The following is an 18,323-nucleotide window of genomic DNA, read 5'->3' on the forward strand; positions in this document are numbered from 1 at the left end:
TCCCGCAACCGATTCTTTAGAGCCAGATCTGAAGAAAATAGCAACGCCGTACGACTAATCGAAAGTGAATATAATGTTCTCCTTAGGGGGTCTCCGTAGCCACATTGGTTGCGCGTTCGTTTAGTAAGCGATCGATCATGAGTTCAAAACTCAGGGCCCTCATTGACCATCTTTGTGTTGTTACAGAATAACTACGTCCACGCAACAATCATCAGTGATGGAAATCGATCCACGGTCGAAATAAGATCGATTCATCCATACAACTGCTCTGCTTTGCAAGAAACATCGGACTGCTGTTCTATAAATAACTCAACAATGATCAATCAACTGTCTCCGCTGTCCGGTCTAACTGGATAATGGAAGAACAGATAGAAAACTCTTACGCCTAAATGGCTACTGTGTGAATGTGTACCATATGCAATGGTATAGAAGAGAAAAACTCTAACGCCGAAAAATGGCAATTGTGTAATGTGCTAATTATAGATATGATAAATATGTGACATGTACACGATTCAAATTCGGCTCTGTTACAGTTAAAATACTAATGAGCCTAAAATAATAAACAAAAAGGGATAAAAAAAAAAAATGTTCTCCTGAGGACAACATATGCAGCGTACGTAGATAGACTTTAAACAGGTTTGAAGCGGAACCCGTCATCATTTTGGGCTTTTGTTAGATCTCAAAAATCATCGAAACGCATTCTATGCAATGTAGAATACGAAGGACGCAGAGCAAGCACAGCCAAGGAAGCTGCAATTCTGTTTGCTGAATTCTTCAAGTGTTTTCAGCATCACCTCTCCTGTATCCAACTCGAAAACAAGTCGTCTTACAGCTTTACATGATGTGCACCTACCACATTTTCGTTTTTCTGCCAGAGACGTTTTTGAAGCGCTGAACGATCTTGACGCCTCCAAAGGACCCGGTGTGGATGGATTGGCGCCGTTCATTGTCAAGAGGTGTGCAGGTTGCACCTATAGTGTTAATTTTTAAATCGCTCATTAGCCGAGTGTACGTTTCCGTCGATGTGGAAAAGTGCAAGGTGGTCCCAATCCACAAAGCAGGAAGCATAAATCTCGTTGACTACCGTGGAATATCGATACTTTGTTGTCTGGGCAAAGTTTTCGAAACAGTCGTCCATCGTTTTCTGAACAATGCTGCTAAACCTCTAATCAGCGAGTTTCAGCATGGTTTCGTCGAGCGTCGTTCAACAACGACCAACCTGATGGAATATTGTAACATACTATTCCCTGCAGTAGAATCCCGTTGTCAAGTAGATTCAATCTACGTGACTTCTCGAAGGCTTTTGCCGTGGTTCCGCATACCCTTGTAGTCGACAAACTTTTAGTTCTGGGCTTCCCAAGTTGGATAGATGATTGGTTAAGGTCCTATCTTACTGGGCGGTTAGCTTTCGTACAAGTGGATCACGAAGTCTCTGCACCGTTCGATGTTACATCTGGAGTTCCTCAAGGAAGCGTACTCGGGTCTCTCATCTTTATTCTATATGTAAACGATCTCGCCCACCGTCTGTCATCGAGAAAATTATTCTTCGCAGACGATCCTTAATATCACCTATCGTCAGGGGTGGTACATCGTCGTTGTTCACTGCACCGGTGTAGTCCTCCTCAACGCCGTTTTGGTCCCTGTCTGCGCGCTGTTTAGGTGTTCATCGTAGTGCTGCCTCCACCATTCGATCACCTCGCGTTCGTTCGTCAAGATGCCTCCTTCCTTGTTCCTGCACATAGCGACCCGCGGCACAAAGCCTCTGTGCGAGGTGTTTGAAGAACCGGTAGGTCGCCTCCTTGTCTCTGAATGTCAGCAGAAACCCGGACCACGTAACTCTTCTCACCTTGATGATCGCGGCGGAAGGGATAATCAACTCTAGATCGTTGTCATTCGAACCGCTGGAGGCAGAAACTCAAGAAGCTTTCACGCCGAATCATTTTTGTTTTCTATTGAGCTTGCGAGCATTTGCTCAACCTCAGAAACATATCTCAGAATGTCCTGAATCTTTTCGAACCAACTGGAGGCTGACGACGAACCTGGTGAATTTGTTTTGGAGCAGCTGGCTACGATACATCTCCCGTACCAAGGCCGTACCAAGTGGAAGTAGCCGAAAATCGAAGACTTAGCTGACGTCGTGGATCTGTCAGTCCGGGATGGATGGCTTTGAGGACAGATGAAATTGTGATTTTGCTATGGCAGCCAGTTAGTTACTGCTCTGCTACCGTGCAGTTAGGACACGAGCAAAATCGTTTGCTTCAGAATGTATTCTCAGAAGAATATGCTAAAGCATGCTTTGTGCAGAGCTTGCACTGGAGCGCAGATGCAAAGCAGAAGAGGCGCAAGTGTAACAGAGATTTGAACAGCGATTATCATGCGAGTCTCGCTCCGGCCGGCTGATAGTCGAAGGAGACAGAAATCCCTTTCCCTGGAAATGACACAACCAAGCATGTACTGGGATTCATGATCACCCTATTCAATCTATATATTCAAATGCCTAAAAATAATATTTCAACGGGCGGTTTCGGGATTCATGGACGCGTAGTATACTGTCGGTAAGTATTCGTCGTATTTGTGAGTAATTCACTGCATAAAATTCACTAAAAATTTCACACTGAATGAAATAATTCCGTAGTCCTACGTCAATAATGCGGTCGAGGTCTTGGAATATAATTTTTATTTTTTTTCTCGTATTTATGTGTATGAATGAAACTTTTGTGTAAATTCTTTCGACTCCGATGTGTAAATTACGTGATCAGGAACAATCCTCAGTCACGGATTCCACCTAACCCGCTATGACCCTCTGTAATGTTCGAACCGGTATTATACGAAATATCCCCAGCTTACACATTTAATGATATCCTCGAAAAATTCTCTTCACCAGTCCCATTTTATGCGGATGTTCGGATTGAAACAATCTAAATGCTTGCTATTTTGTATGCAAAAATAAAATAATTCCTTGTATTTTCAATTTATATAAGACAATATTCTAAGCTGCATTGCTTACAAAAACAAACTAAATCTTAAACGAATTGAAGTACCGCTTGAATATGTTTCTCTTAATAACTCTACGATTTCTTACTTTAGCATTACTTTCTATGAGACAAAAAATCGAGATAATCAGTTACTTCAATTTCGTAGATATCTTTCTAGCCAGAAACTAATCCTTCCATAGTTTCCATGAACATGCTATTACTACTATATTGCTTCGAAAATTCGCTGCTATATTCAAGAAGGTAAACAAAATGAGTATGAAAACAAAACATGATATACAATGCACTTAAAAGATATAATTTACAGAATACTAAAAAAAAAAAGATTCTGGAACAAATAGACAAAGAGTAGAGATAGGAGTAGGAGCATCTTAAACAGTACGCGATTCGAAGATTTCGTCTTATTGATTATAGATGGTCATTGATGCCACCAACAATGGCAACCGCATGCGGTTGCTTTATTTATTTTTGAATTTCTGGTTTAAAACTGTTGGTGTATATCATGTTCTCATGAGCACTATTTTCTTCTTACATCGACTATAGTTGTGATCAGAGTTCCAGTGGAAACTTACCTTTCGTGAAAGTTTCTCTGAAAGCCAAAACCAAATTTAAATATACAATACACATATGCTTATGTTTCCCCGGGAGGGAATCACTCGTTCATTCAATCTCAACTACGTTTATTTACAGTAAAATGTTTATCGCTTTCGAAACGCGGAAAAGGAGACAGAGTAACGCTACTGGAACAGTTCAACTTTGCTTCTGTATGATTTTCTGGACTACCTCTGTTTATGACGAATTCCTTCAATTCGTTCTCTGGAGCGACTCACATACATTCATTTTACTGTTTCATTTCTTAAACGTCGATCGTGTCAAATGTTATAGGTATATTGTTTCAATGATCATATGCGGGCATAACTAGTTGAAACTTTTTTTTTCTGACAGCTTACTTTCGCGTTTCGTATTTTTTATTGTGTGTTTTTTTTCATTCTCCTGTTTACCTTCGCCAATTAGTGATAATAGTCGTTTACAAATATATTATGCAATTACACTACTCTTCAGTTGGTCTGTTAAGACTCACCGTTGCCGCTATCGTCACCATCGGCGAAAGAATCTATCGACCCTTGATCGTCATCTTCGGTGTCCAAATCGTAATCATCGTCGTAGAAGTCTGTCATGTCGAGCTGTAACAAGAAAAAAAAATTACTCTTCCTGACGAATATAGTCTAAGATTGACAAGGGAATCATTATAGTTAACCATAAAAACAAACTACGTCTTTTATTTCTGTACCGGGGTGTATGTTTCGAAAACGAAAGCGTGACAGGTTTTAAAAGTTTATGAACTGCACTGGTATAAAAATCACTTCATTCGGAAGATTAAATGTCTAGTATTTATATGATTGTTTATTATAGACTCGAAAAATTGGTTCAATAGCTTGAAAAATGCTCTGAAAACAGCTATATAGGCTATTGAAATCACATAAATCCTTATATAAACTGGCGCCCGCCCGGAAATTCATTGAATTGTGATTGGAAAGAGACGGGAACATGGACTCGTTCAGTCGCTTAAACACTATGCTCTTCTCTCCCAATTCCATTTATTTTCTGCAGACCGACCGAACGGAGCGTTTACCGAAAAACGGAGTGTAGGTGACAGTTCGATACAGATTGTTTACAAATGGTGACATTGGCTATGAATTCGATAGAGGAGGAAATAAAAATTTTGATATGGTGTAGAGAATATTCCACCATATCAAAGAAACCATATTGTTTGATGAAAGCAGGAGTTTTGATATCATTTGTTGACGAATGCCACAGTCGATCGATGATTCTAATTGGAGGGGAGGGAGGTGTTTTTGTGCTGGGTATTTTCGAGGAGAAATCGATTCCTTTTTTCCTTTCCATAAAATGGCTAAGAGTTTTATGTTTATTAATTGACTCGAAAACTTGTTTCAATAGCTTAAACATTGCTTTGAAAACAGGCTAATGAAATCACAAATCTGTATATAAACTGGTGCCCGCTCCGAAATGCATTTCGGCAATGCGGCTTCGTCAGCATTTCGGTGTACAGCTTCCGGGCTCGCGTCTTCCCCACCATGTTTTGCCTTTCGTCGCGGTTAGGAGCCTTCTGAACCTTGTATGTACGCAGGCCCTCCCGCTGCTTGGTCCGCTGGACGAATGAACTTAACAAATTCAGCTTGTTGGCGACATCCCGGACCGAACTTCTCGGATCACGTATAAACTGCTTAACTACGCGCCTTTGATCTTTTTCACTGACGGAGCATCCATTTTTGCCGTTCTTCACCTTCCGGTCGATGGTTAGGTTCTCGAAGTATCGTTTTAGTACTCTGCTGAACGTGGATTGGACGATTCCCAGCATCTTACCGATGTCCCGATGTGACAACTCCGGATTCTCGAAATGAGTGCGCAGGATTAATTCACGGCGCTCTTTTTCGTTCGACGACATTTTTCCAAATTTACGAAAAATTGACAGTGAAGCATGGCCAACGTGATCTATACACTCTTATCTGATTATAAGCGAAAGCTGAAGATATAATTCCTAAAAATTAAATTTCTACAGCGTTTTTTCCGTGATGCAATTTGATGTGACACACCCTTTAGTCTCGCTAGCTCGCCAAACACTATGTTCTTCTCTTCAAATCCCATTTCATTTCTACTGTCGGACTGAACGGAGTCGCATGTTTCGGTGAAAGCAGAATTTCTATTATCGCACTCTGCCTGCTATTGAGTACAAGAGCAGAGGGTCCAAAGCCGCAAACCAGGATGGTTGTAATAGCTGTTATCCATGGTTATTATGCAAAGAAAGAAATGGATAAACTCCTAATCATATCCCTCACCACAGGGAATCCTGATTGTTATCTCTCCCCACTAAAAAAATCCCTTCCATGATATTCGCTAGGGAACCACGCTATAGAGGCGACCTTTCTGGCCTTCGGGCGGCGGATATCACACTAACATTCCTTCCCTTCCCCTGGTGACTGTAAGGACGTGGCCGGCGTTATTGACTATTTGAAGCTCGATTCATCGAAACATGCAAAATGTGAATGATTTGCTACTCCCAAGCGTCGTTCGGTGTATTCTTTGTGCAATTTCGCTAGTTCATGTGAATCACGGAAAACAATTACGAAGTGTACAGTCTACCCAAGCGGCGCTGTCAATCAATGATTCCAACTGTCGGGGCTTGGAGAGGAGGTATTGTTTGCGCTGGGTATTTCCGAGGTGGAATCGATTCCGCCTGTTAATAATTCTTTTCCGGCCAAACGAAGTGATATGATAATCACTTTATTCTAAAGTTGAAATGTCTAAGAGCTATATGCATGTTACTTATTGATTGCTAAGCCATCGGTAGTCCTACGTGTACCCTGCGGTCATATCACAGATAAAACCCACTTCTAAATTTTCAGTCTTTTGTAAAGGGTCATCCATTAGCGACTTGACAGTTCTGTGTCTTCGTGTGAACGAACCATTAAAACATTTTAATGATCTGTGAATGTCAAAACGTTAGTTAAACTAAACATTTTCATCGTTGTGAAGTACACGAACGAGCAACGCCTAAAAATCATTAAAAATTACTACCGGAATCGGTGGTTGCAACTTTAAGAACGCGGGCTCCAATTTTCGGCCGTAGTAATCGTCCAATCCGCGGAGACGATCTGGAGTAGTAGTAACATCCGTACCTCTCACGCTAAAGGTCACGAGTTCAATGCTCACTCCCAACATTCTTCCGAAATGAAAGCTAAGTAAGGCCAGATAATCTTAGGGCCCTCGTGTTGCTTCAACAGAGGAAGCAGACGCCTTTGTAGACACTCCTTGAGGTAGATACAGTGTAACAATACACTCTAAACTATTTCTACCCAAATTTTTTCAAGAGAAAATACCCAATGAGTAATTTTCTACAGCGTGGGGCACCCTTTAGTGGAAAATTGGGTCCAACGAATCGATCGCTGTTAACGGGCCAGTAACCCAGTCCTTCAGTAGATTGTTCCGGCTCTGCCTGCGTGAAAAGGTATGTAAAATATCATATAAAATGCGTGTAAAGTGCACAATAATGCAAAAGGTGCTCTGGGGGGAAGACGGACCATTTTCAACGGGGTAAAAGCGCCACACGCTGTGATATTGAATGATTTTCATATCAAATAAAATACCATCTTTTTGCTCGTCTCTTTACAAACAAATGCCACGAAAGTTCCTAAGGAAATAGTCGCGGATGCAATGGACGTTGGATAAGCTGTATATGGCTAAAGCAGCAGTGGATAGCGGCATGTCCATCAGGACAGCATCAGTCACTTTCGAAATTCCTAGAACCACCAACAAATCAAAGGTAATAAACCAACGACGATGAAGCTCGGATCCATTGATCCAGTTTTTACCACTACTCAGAAACAAGAACTGGAGGAGCATTTGCTGCAGCTGGAGAATCGATTCTATGCCACCACAATGCGAGATGTCAAGGAACTGGCATTCGAGCTGACTGAACGAACAGCATATCCAATCGGAACTAGAAATACCTACTTCACTTCACGTGAACAGATTTTGAGAAATTTTAGACCCACGTAGACACGTGGTAAATTGATTTGATTGACATGATTTGTTTACGGATGTTGTTTAGTTGAAATTTTGACTATTTTCTCTTTGTATTGTGCAAATACTCTTGATGTGGAATGGAAAGCGCAGCAAGAATAATCCAGAGCCCAACGTATCAACAAAGGTTAAACACAATGAAATCCGAACACATTAAAAACGTCATAAAGGCATTTTTTGAGTTTTTTTTAATTTCCCTGAATCAAGCGAATAGAGTTACACTATGCATAGGTTGTCAGAAAAAGATCATTTCCGAATTCCACGCTGTGTGACGTTCTAAAAGGATTCTGGGAAAGCCTGACCAACGCCTGAAGACCCGGAAGTTGCTGTCAGCGACAAAGTGGCGAAAAAGACAACCGGCTCGTAGTCCTACATCCAAAAAAGAGAGCCGGATTAAAAAGTTTTAAGACCCCGTTTGTGCCGGACAAGAATAAAAAGCAGAATTTGGAGGTAAAAAAGGAAGCTCCAGGAAACTGTACGAAAATTTGTTAACAAAATATGATTGCGTGATTATGCTATGTCTAGCAGTTTACGATCAAATTGCTGGGCAGGAATTTTATACATCAATTGACCGCAAGAATGCCATGGAAGGATGCAAAATCGAGAAGTCGAAAATTCCCAAAAACTTCCTTGTTTGGTAAACAATATGGATGCTGAATTGTGGTTGTGGAATTAAAAGAATAACTTTTGTTACATTTGGGATGGAGGCGATCTGGCGTAGTGGTAACATCCATGCCTCTCACGCTAAAGGTCACGAGTTCAATTCTCACTCCCGACATTCTTCCAAAAATGGAAGTAAAAGTGACGAACCAGCCTAATGAGTTGAAAATCACTATAATACAGATAATAAAAAAAAAAAAAACATTTGGGATCATCAAATTTTTCAGAAGGAGCACCTACGGAAGAGACTACGGTCTGTTCTGGAGCAGCATGAAGGGCATTGTCTCGCCGAGCCTGGGAAGCTGCCAACACTGTCATTATACAGTGGTACAACGAAAAAGGTGTTACACTTGTTCTCAAGGAGTTGAATCCGGCTAACACGCCGGAACTAAGACCAATTGTTAACCACATAAAGATTGTACTCGAAAAAATGCAACATTTTCTTTCGTGTATGAATTTTATTGTATGGGTAAAAAATTATGAAAATTTTGGGTAAAACTAGTTTAGAGTGCAATGTTTACATATGCAAAATTTCGTCACAATCTGTCAAGTGATTATCGAGGTGGTTTCCAAGCAAGAAGTGCTTCGTCAAAAAATTACGCGAACCGTCGTAGAAAATCCAGGCCAGTCCAGCTGGATTAGTTGAAATAATTGGAAACCGACCATTCGACCATGTCCCGCGTAGTAAATTCGTTCAAGGAGACCCAGACGACCCAGCGGTGAGCAGGCAGAGGTAGAAAAGCGAAGACGACTGACCCCTTGAAGGCAAGGAAGGTGAGGGATTACTTCAATTGTAATCCGAACCTTTCGATTCGGGACGAGGCCAAGAAGATCAATTCTTCCGTCTGGTTTGACCAGCAGACAATGAAGCGGGCATAACATCATATCTTCAAAGTAAGGAAGGCGCCAAACCGAACCGATAAACAGAATACGGTAGCCAAATCCCGTGCCAGGAAGCCGTACCGCATCGTAATAGAAGACGAGACGTACTTCATAGCGGATGCCAAGCAGATCCCCGGCCTGAAGTTTTTCGGCGGCAAGTAACTGAAGGTTCCGGGGAAGTTCCGAAAGAAGAAGGTCGACCAATTTGCCAAGATGCACTTGGTGTGGCAGGCGAACTGTGAATGTCAAATTCAGCAAACCGTACATAACGACCAACACCATCAACGGGCAAATGTATAAAAAATTCCTCCAGAAGCGCCTGCCGCCCTTCCTCCGGTGACTCTCTGTTTTGGCCGGATCTGGCATCGTGCCATTATGCGAAACCGATAATGGAGTGGTAGGAAGCCAACGATGTTGTTTTTGTGCCAAAGGAGGCAAATTCGCCAAACTCGCCAGAACTTCGCCCAATAGAAAAATTCTGGGCGATTATTATGAACAATAAACTCGTATCCAAATCTTTGACGTGTTCAACGCTTATAAATAAGTACACATAAAATTTTTGAACTTGTTAAATGTAGCTTTTATTATAGGAATTATAGGAACCGAACTAGGAAATAACCCATACATAGGCAAGAATAAGACAAACGGAATGTTAAAAGTGCAAGAACGGAATTCAAACCGTGATTGATCTACCACCTCGCATTGTCTTATGCCGTGATTTATTCTTCATAACTAATGAAATGTCCCACAATTCCATTCACAGACAACGCTGGTGGAGAAAAAATATCATCTGTCGTTTCATGTTATGCTGAAGTCGTAAACTTGTATCGAGTTTCCCTTGCGACAACAGACAAGTCCACATGGCCGATTACCGGCAGTGACATATGAAGCGTGAAAATGCAATTTGTGTAACTTTTTTTTGCCTGAGTTTTACGTTTCCTCACACAATTAGTTTTCCTTAGAGATCACCAACAAGTCGTGTGCTGCTGTGCGTCGTTTTGGTTTCACCACTAACGAGAGGACTCCGTTGCTCATATTTGTATACTTATTTCCCGGCTGCAATTCCCATGGGAGTCATTTTCCACGCGCAAACGCAAACGAGAGGTAGAGGCAAAATATTTCTCATTGTTAGCATGATAATACCGATTTAACGGCCAGAGGAATCTGAGAGGCTTATGATTTACCTTAAAATTTGCTGTTTGCTAGTAATGTTGATAAATATATATCAAAGGAAAAATCGAACCTTCGTGTTTGATGTCAGCTGCAGAAAATTCAAAGTGTTTGCAGCAACTTAGTAGATTCAGTTTCCATGGAAATTCTCTCAGAGAAGCTTCATAATCGTGGACTTTCACCAATTCTTAACAATTTCCTGTACAATTTACTGTCAGAAAAGCACATGATTTTCTCTCATGGCAGCTCGAAATCTTCTCGTTACAGTTTTATGGGCCTACCACAAGGCTCCTGCCTAAGCCCCCTCTTGTACAGTTTTTACGTCAATGATATGGATGATTGTCTAACTAGAGACTGCACGCTGAGACAACTTGCAGACGATGGAGTTATTTCCATCACGGGTACTAATCCCGTCGTTCTGCAAAAGTCGTTGCAAGATACCCTGAACAATCTGTTCACGTGGGCCCTCAAGCTGGGTATCGAATTCTCTACGGAGAAACTGAAATGGTCGTTTTTTCTAGGAAGCACGAACCCGCCCAATTCCAGCTTCACCTATCCGGCAAAACGATCCAACACTCTATGTTTTTCAAATACCTGAGTGTATATTTTGATTCTAAGTGTACTTGGGGGAGACACATTGCGTATTTGAAACAGAAATGCCAGCAAAGAATCAATTTTCTCCAAACAATTACCGGAACATGGTGGGGTGCCCATCCAGGAGACCTCATTCAGTTGTACAAAACAACGATATTATCAGTGTTAGAATATGGCAGTTTTTGCTTCCGATCAGCTGCCAGGATTCATATTCTCTGGTGAAGGGTGCACACGACGTGCACCCTTCACCAGGCATCTCCAACCAAGTTTGCTTCCCATACTTCTGCAATTTCTCTGTCATTTTTTATCTGTCCATGCGACAAAAATCCATGGAATCCCAGATCACCTACCGATTCTATTCCGCCGATATTTTCGGCAGAATATGGGAAAGTTAGATCTGATAAAATGTTCTTTACTGACGGTTCATTCATAAACGGGTCCACTGGCTTTGGCATCTTCAATAAAAATTCCAGTGCCTCTTTCAAACTCAAAGATCCTTGTTCCGTGTATGTCGCTGAACTGGGTGCGATATATTACGCATTAGGGATCATTGAAACATTGCCCATCGACCACTATTTTATTTTTTCAGACAGTCTCAGCTCAATAGAATCCGCTCAATGAAGCAATCCGCTCAATGAAAGTTGATAAGCGCTCATCTTATTTCTCAACAAGAATAAGACAACTATTGAGTGTTTTGGTCGAAAAATTATTCACGATTACCTTAGCATGGGTTCCCTCTCATTGCTCGATTCCGGGGAATGAGAAAGCGGACTCGCTAGCTAAGGTGGGCGCTTTAGAAGGCACACTTTTTGAAAGGCAAATTGCTTATAATGAATTTTTCCACATTCCTCGTCAGTATACGCTCGTAAGTTGGCAGCGCATGTGGAGTGGTGATGAGTTCGGTCGTTGGTTACACACGATTATCCCTAAGGTCTCGACGAGTGCATGGTTCAAGGGATTGAATGTAGGTCGTGATTTCATTCGCGTGATATCTCGGCTTATGTCCAATCACTACAACCTAAACGCGCATCTCTATCGGATTGGGCTCGCAGCAAACAATCTTTGTGATTGTGGCGATGGCTACCACGACATCGAGCATGTTGTCTGGTCGTGTATCCGTTTCCATGCTGCTCGCTCTCAGCTCTCTAGAGCACTGAGAGCACAAGGCAGACAATCGGATATCCCCGTCCGGGATATCTTAGGTAGCCGTGATCTTGATCTTCTGCTTCATCTATACCTGTTCCTCAGAAACGCCAATGTCAACGTTTAATGATGTTTCCTTCGTTGTGTCCCTGTTTCATATCCCTCCTATCCGATCTATAAACTTTTACTTAGTCGCGGCAATACATACACACACTCTTTACAGATACACGGGCCAAAGGTTGTGCAGTCCACTGATGATTCAACAAGAGCCAAAGGTTGTACCGCTCATGATAACTCTACACGAGCTGATGATTGCGCCGGCTAGTGACCATTCTATCCTGGATTCCTCGAGTCGAGAAAGACGCACCACGCTAGATATGGGGTACATACTAGGGGGGCGTTGCTGATTAATGGTCAGCTGCATCCCAATAGGAAGTATCCCGTGTCGGGCACACGTACAGAGCATCGAAGACTGCGACATACCAATTATGAGAACACTTGTAATACTAACCTCGAGTCAACCGCGAGTAATCGGTTACATATTACTAACATAGTCTAAGCAAACATTGTCAAAATATTGAACTCCCGGCCCCGTTAGGCTGACGCCATATGAGCCTTAATAAAATATATATTTTGGATAAAAAAAAAAAACTTAGTAGATGGCAGCGTTAGTCCTAATCACACATATTGTGATGAGATTTTGATATTCGTTTCCCATTCATGTTAACCCCGAACTTACAATTATTTTTTTAAAAAGACAAATAGAGCGTGTGTTGGGCAAATGAAATCCAATTGTGAACTATTAAAGCAAAATAAACAATGATATCGGGTAAAGAAGACGAATCAATGATAAAACGTCAAGAAAGGAGTCATTGAAGAGAGTGATGCAGTGATTGGAAGATAAATAACCAACCGAAAGTATGAAGCTAAATGAGGGTCGAAATAAAAATCTGAACACTTTACTTGTAGGAAATAATGAAAGATTCCGAACGCTTATAACTTGACAATTTCTCAATAGATCACTGTAACGTAGCACCACACTGACAGGTGCGAGCGACGCTTGTTCTATGCCTGTGACGCTTTCGATTGGTTGTGTGTGTACCAATTGAGTCGCCGTGGTGTGCGCGAGGGTCTGTCTTATTGTTGGCGTACAATTTCACGTTGACATTATGTTGAATTTGGGGAATTGCATATTTGGCGGAGCACGATTGACCATCAGTTTTCAACCGATGAACATAGTTCTCACTATTGGTAAATTGCAGCTTGCAATGTATTGTATTTTGACACTACTCCTAAACCGGAAACAATGCACGAATTCGTGGAAATTGAATTATCGATCTGAAAATCTTAAACCACCATTAGGCCGAAAAACACTCCTAAATTCACACAAGCTCTCAACCAGCAAACAAAAATCAGTTTTCTTTTTATTAATTCAGATATCACTTCAAGATACATTGAACCGTTGCATTAACTTATATAGTAATAACTCTTCAATGAAAGGTTCGGTGGTCACGATAGCGATGGGTCACTCGTACTGCCCGCTGCTGACAATATTCGTGGTGCTGCAGATGATGATGATGATATTGGTGTTGCTGCTGGAACGATGGTCTCAGTGTGTGAACTCTGCTTCGCGGTTAGAAAATGAAATGATCAGTAAGGAAAGGAACTGCGATATTTATTCGATTTGACTGGCCATAGAATCAAAAAGGGGTGGGACTTACGATGCAATGTTTCGCTTCTATCCAGGATTCCAGTGTATTGAGGATTAAATGCACGGAGGAGAGCTATATTTGTTTTCGCAGAAATATTGATGTATTTAAGTTGTGTTCCGCTGTTACTCTAGTTGCCAATTTCGGCACAAATTAGACCAATCAAAACGGCGCGTTTAATGCTTGACATTTTAAAATTATTCAATTGTGTATCTCGAGAAAAATATAATTTTCCTTAAAGTGACAGACGCGTAGAAATATTGCCAATCGATCGATGCAAACATCTTTGTGATCTATTGAGAAATTGTCAAGTTATAAGCGTTCGGAATCTTTCATTATTTCCTACAAGTAAAGTGTTCAGATTTTTATTTCGACCCTCATTTAGTTCTGTTAGACGTAGTCCTACGTTTAAATCAAAGCAATGTTTGGTTTTGTTTCACTTCATCAGAGTTTGATTAACATTGAAACATACCACAGGTACGCAACAATGTGAATGCCTTGGAAAGGTCTCGAAGAGAAGTAAACACGTTGCCACGTTGCAGTGAGAAGAAAGTCTTAAAATGGTTCTCCTGTGTCTACATTACTTTTCGATTACTCTACGGTGATCATCTTAACTGAGAAAGATTGATATGGTGCATATCTATTTTCACGTAACGGGGTTTTGAGCATAGAGCGAGTGACTCTACTGTGTCGCGTCGCTCGCAGTTCAGGATAAAGAATATAGACCTCTCCCGTGATAGTTTGACACAATTTCAATAGTTCATGATACAGAAAATGGTTTTGTTCCGAAAAAAACATATTTTATCAATGATGACGAACAAATATTAATTTTCTCTAATATTATTGATAATTACAGTAGAGACCCGATTTTTCGCGAAACAGTCGGGCAAGCTCAACGCCAACGCAGATAGCTGAGCATGAAAACTATGTTCTATCAATACAGAAATCATTAAAATTAATAAGATGGCCAAAAAATGTAAAAACGCGAATAATCCGCACCGCGGATCATCCGCTCGCGGATAATCGGGATTCTACTGGAGAGTACAGAGATATTTCTGATGCATTCTTACATTTCTGTACTGAGGTGTTAGTTCAATGTTTCGAGAGCGTAACGTTGGAGGTGCAAGGTGGTAAGGAAGTGGTATGATGATCTCATCATGACCCGAAGAATTAGTTTTGAAGTTTTGTTTTGAAAACAGACTATTGAAATCACAAAAATCCATATTTAAACACAGATGACAGCTTGGAAAGCCACTTAGTTGTGATCTCGCTGAAAGTCAAAGCACAGCGCTCTCTCTGACCAATCCAGTTTCTATTTTGCTACCCCTCTGAACGGAACATCTAGTGAAAAACTAGAAGTGGGGGGGTTTCAAATGAAACTCAAATTTCTGCATTACTCGAGAATTAATCAAGGAAATTAAACCAAATTTGGCATGTGGAGGGTTTAGGGTGCAATAAATGATTCTATGGTGGTTAGATACTCCTCCCCTCTCTTAGGTGGAGCTGCCGTATAAATGAAACTCAAATTTCTGCCTTACTCGAGAATCAATCAAGTAAATGGAACCAAATTTTGCATGTGGAGGTTTCAGGGTGCAATAAATGATTCTATGGTGGTTAGATACTCCTCCCCTCTCTTAGGTGGGGCTGCCGTACAAATGAAACTCAAATTTCTACATTACTCGAGAATTAATCAAGCAAATGGAACCAAATTTTGCATTTGGAGGTTTCAGGGAGCTATAAATGATTCTATGGTGGTTAGATACTCCTCCCCCTCTCTTAGGTGGGGCTGCCATACAAATGAAACACAAAGTTCTGCATAATCCGAGAATTAATCAAGCAAATGAAACCAAGTTTGGCATGTGGAGGTTTTACCCCCTCCACCCCCTCTCTCTCAAAATTCAACGGCGTTGATTAGAAGGTCAATCAATGAACAGTTCTGCGATTGGACCGGTGAACTTGCTCATAGTAAGAAAACATGAATGTTTGAAGATATTAATAACAAAAAAACAAATTTTGGGCGGGACGAAGTTTGCCGGGTCAGCTAGTCTTTGATAAAACCGCAAGGTGCACGTAGGACTAACGTTGGCTTAACTCTGAGACATTTCATCATTTGAATAAAGCGATGATCATACCACTTCGTTTAGCAGGAAAAGAATTATTAACGTCCAAAGGAGGAATCGATTCATCCTCGGAAGTACCCAACACAAATAAAACCCCCTCATCAAGCCGCGACCATTGGAATCATCGTTTTTCAAGTAGCAATAATCGCACCTCGATAAAACCTCGTTGGATACTCGTAGTGGCGATAGCGCAAAGCTAGGAATCATCGTTGATCTGAAGCAGAATTATTAAAGTTTGAGAAGGAATGAATTTCTCCTCGGAACTACATAGCAAAAATAATACCCCGTTCCCAACAATTAGGAACCACGATCGATTGCGATATTTGTAAACAAATAATTTTATAACGTACTATCATATCCATAGTCAGTGGAACACATCGGCATCGAACTATCATCGATTCCTCTATTTTCGCTAAATGCTTCGGCTGCAGAAACGAAATGGAATTGAGAGAGAAGAGCATAGTGTTTAAGCGAGCGAGCGAGACCATCTTCCCGTCACTTTCCAATTACAACTAAATGGATTTCCAGTCACGTCAAGTCAAAAATTTATCTTTACTTACATTAATTTCCAGTTTGTGTGAACAAACTTTTCTCTCAAGTGATACAATTTTTGATTATTGTTCTGTGTGATTCCTAAGACTATGTAAATTCGAATCCTGTTAGTAGGGATTTGACGGTAAATGTAATTACTCAGCAAAATAAATGCCCTTTCCCAACAATTGGAAACGACGATTGATTGCGGTATTCACATTATTTTATAACACTGCTTCCATCAATATGATTTCTTTGATATGGTAAAATATTCACTACACCATATCAAATATTTCGTATTCTTCACTGTCAAAAATCCATAGTTAATGGCACCCTTCGGTATCGAATTATCATCGATATCTTGATTTTCGCTAAATTCTCCTTTCAGTTCGGCTGCACAAACGAAATAAAATTGGGATCCGAAGCAGAATTATTAACGCTTAAAGAAGGAATGGATTCCTCCTCGTAATTACACCTTCCCCACAATTGAGAACGACGATCGATTGCGGCATTCGAACACAAATAATTTTATATATTTTTATTTATATCAATATGATTTCTTTGATATGAGAAAGCAGTACTTCGCGCTGCATATCAGCTTGAACTTGAGTAAACTGTATACTTTGTAGTTGCCGCGATTGACCTGAACCAGCGAAATTGCAAAAATAACATATATGAATAGCGCTTAGGAGTAGAAAACCAATCTCATTGTGCAAGTTTCGATGATTTGAACTTCAAATAGTAAATAACGACGCCGGTCACGTCCAGGGTAAGGGAGAGAATGTTAGTATGATGTTCGCGACCAAAAGGGTCGCCTCTATAGCGTGATTCCCTTGCGATTATCATGGAAGGGACAGTTGTTAGTGGGAAAGGTAAGAATCGAGATTCACTGTGGTGAGTGATGTGATTAGGAGTTTATCCATTTAATTTTTTGCTTAATAATCACGGATGACAGCTATTACAACCATCCTCCTTAGGGGTCTTGGACCCTCTGCTCTGGTTCTCAATAATTTCAGGTTCTTTTTCGGACATGCTACTTATACTACTACTTAATTGGATTGGATATTCTATTGTTTATAGCATGTACTTTTTACAATAATAAAATCGCGTCAACGGGAAGTTATCTTTGGGAAACCTGAGAAGGTAACCTAGAGAACTCCCGTTAAACGAATAAGACAGGGAAAATATATGTCGTTATTCATAGCGCATACTCTTAACGAACTCCGGGCGCAACGGCCGGAAGAAATTTAAGGAATTAAATTATTGAAAATTTAGAGAAATAATTAAAGAAATGAAGAAATGACGAGTGCAAGAGAGAGAGAGAGAGAGAGAGAGAGAGAGAGAGAAAAAACAACCTTTCGCATATGACAGCGAGTTACCCTGCTGTATGTAGCTCCCTTGCTAGTGATAGTAATACTACAAACACATTTTATTGCAATGTCATAAAAAAACACAAACACGCGAATTGAATCAATTCGAATCTGGAAGCCTGTAAAAATGTTTCACACTGGGGGTTAAAAGTGTGGTTTCCAATCGATTCATGCACTTCACAACTTCACTTTCGGAGCGTTCTGAAGGTATGTGCCCTTTGTATGATATCTGCTATTCTTCCTAAAAATCTTCATTTAACTTCGCACACAACGATCATTACGGAGACGGAGAGGGGTTAGAAAAAGAACACGCGCACTATTTCTTGCTTCGATGATCTGTCTCAACGACACCCTCCGAAATGTGTCCCGAAAAACTAAAAATCATCTTGGAAGGGTCCCAACGACCGGGCCACCCACGCCATATAGAAAGGATGAATTCGATAACATTGAACCTAGACTGGTGTCGAACAATGAACTAGTTCAATCTATGAAACGCTCTTGAACAGTATGTATGATGGCGTCCTAAAGCTGAATCTTCCTAGAGGTGTG

The 18,323-nt window shown here is 40.8% G+C and overlaps 1 protein-coding gene across 2 annotated transcripts in view; it reads right to left on the reverse strand.

Annotated features, from left to right (window-relative positions):
- Positions 1-3,656: 3,656 nt before the first annotated feature.
- Positions 3,657-18,323, reverse strand: part of LOC129776864 (ubiquitin-conjugating enzyme E2 R2) — a 35,264-nt gene continuing 20,597 nt past the window's right edge. For both annotated transcript variants that reach the window (XM_055782754.1, XM_055782755.1), the window contains one exon: positions 3,657-4,177. In XM_055782754.1, coding sequence (XP_055638729.1) covers positions 4,064-4,177 — 114 coding nt within the window. In that variant the 3' untranslated portion in view covers positions 3,657-4,063. The remainder of the gene's footprint in view (positions 4,178-18,323) is intronic.

Source organism: Toxorhynchites rutilus, chromosome 3, assembly GCF_029784135.1.
Source record: "Toxorhynchites rutilus septentrionalis strain SRP chromosome 3, ASM2978413v1, whole genome shotgun sequence".
In the NCBI taxonomy this organism is placed as follows: Eukaryota; Metazoa; Arthropoda; class Insecta; order Diptera; family Culicidae; genus Toxorhynchites; species Toxorhynchites rutilus.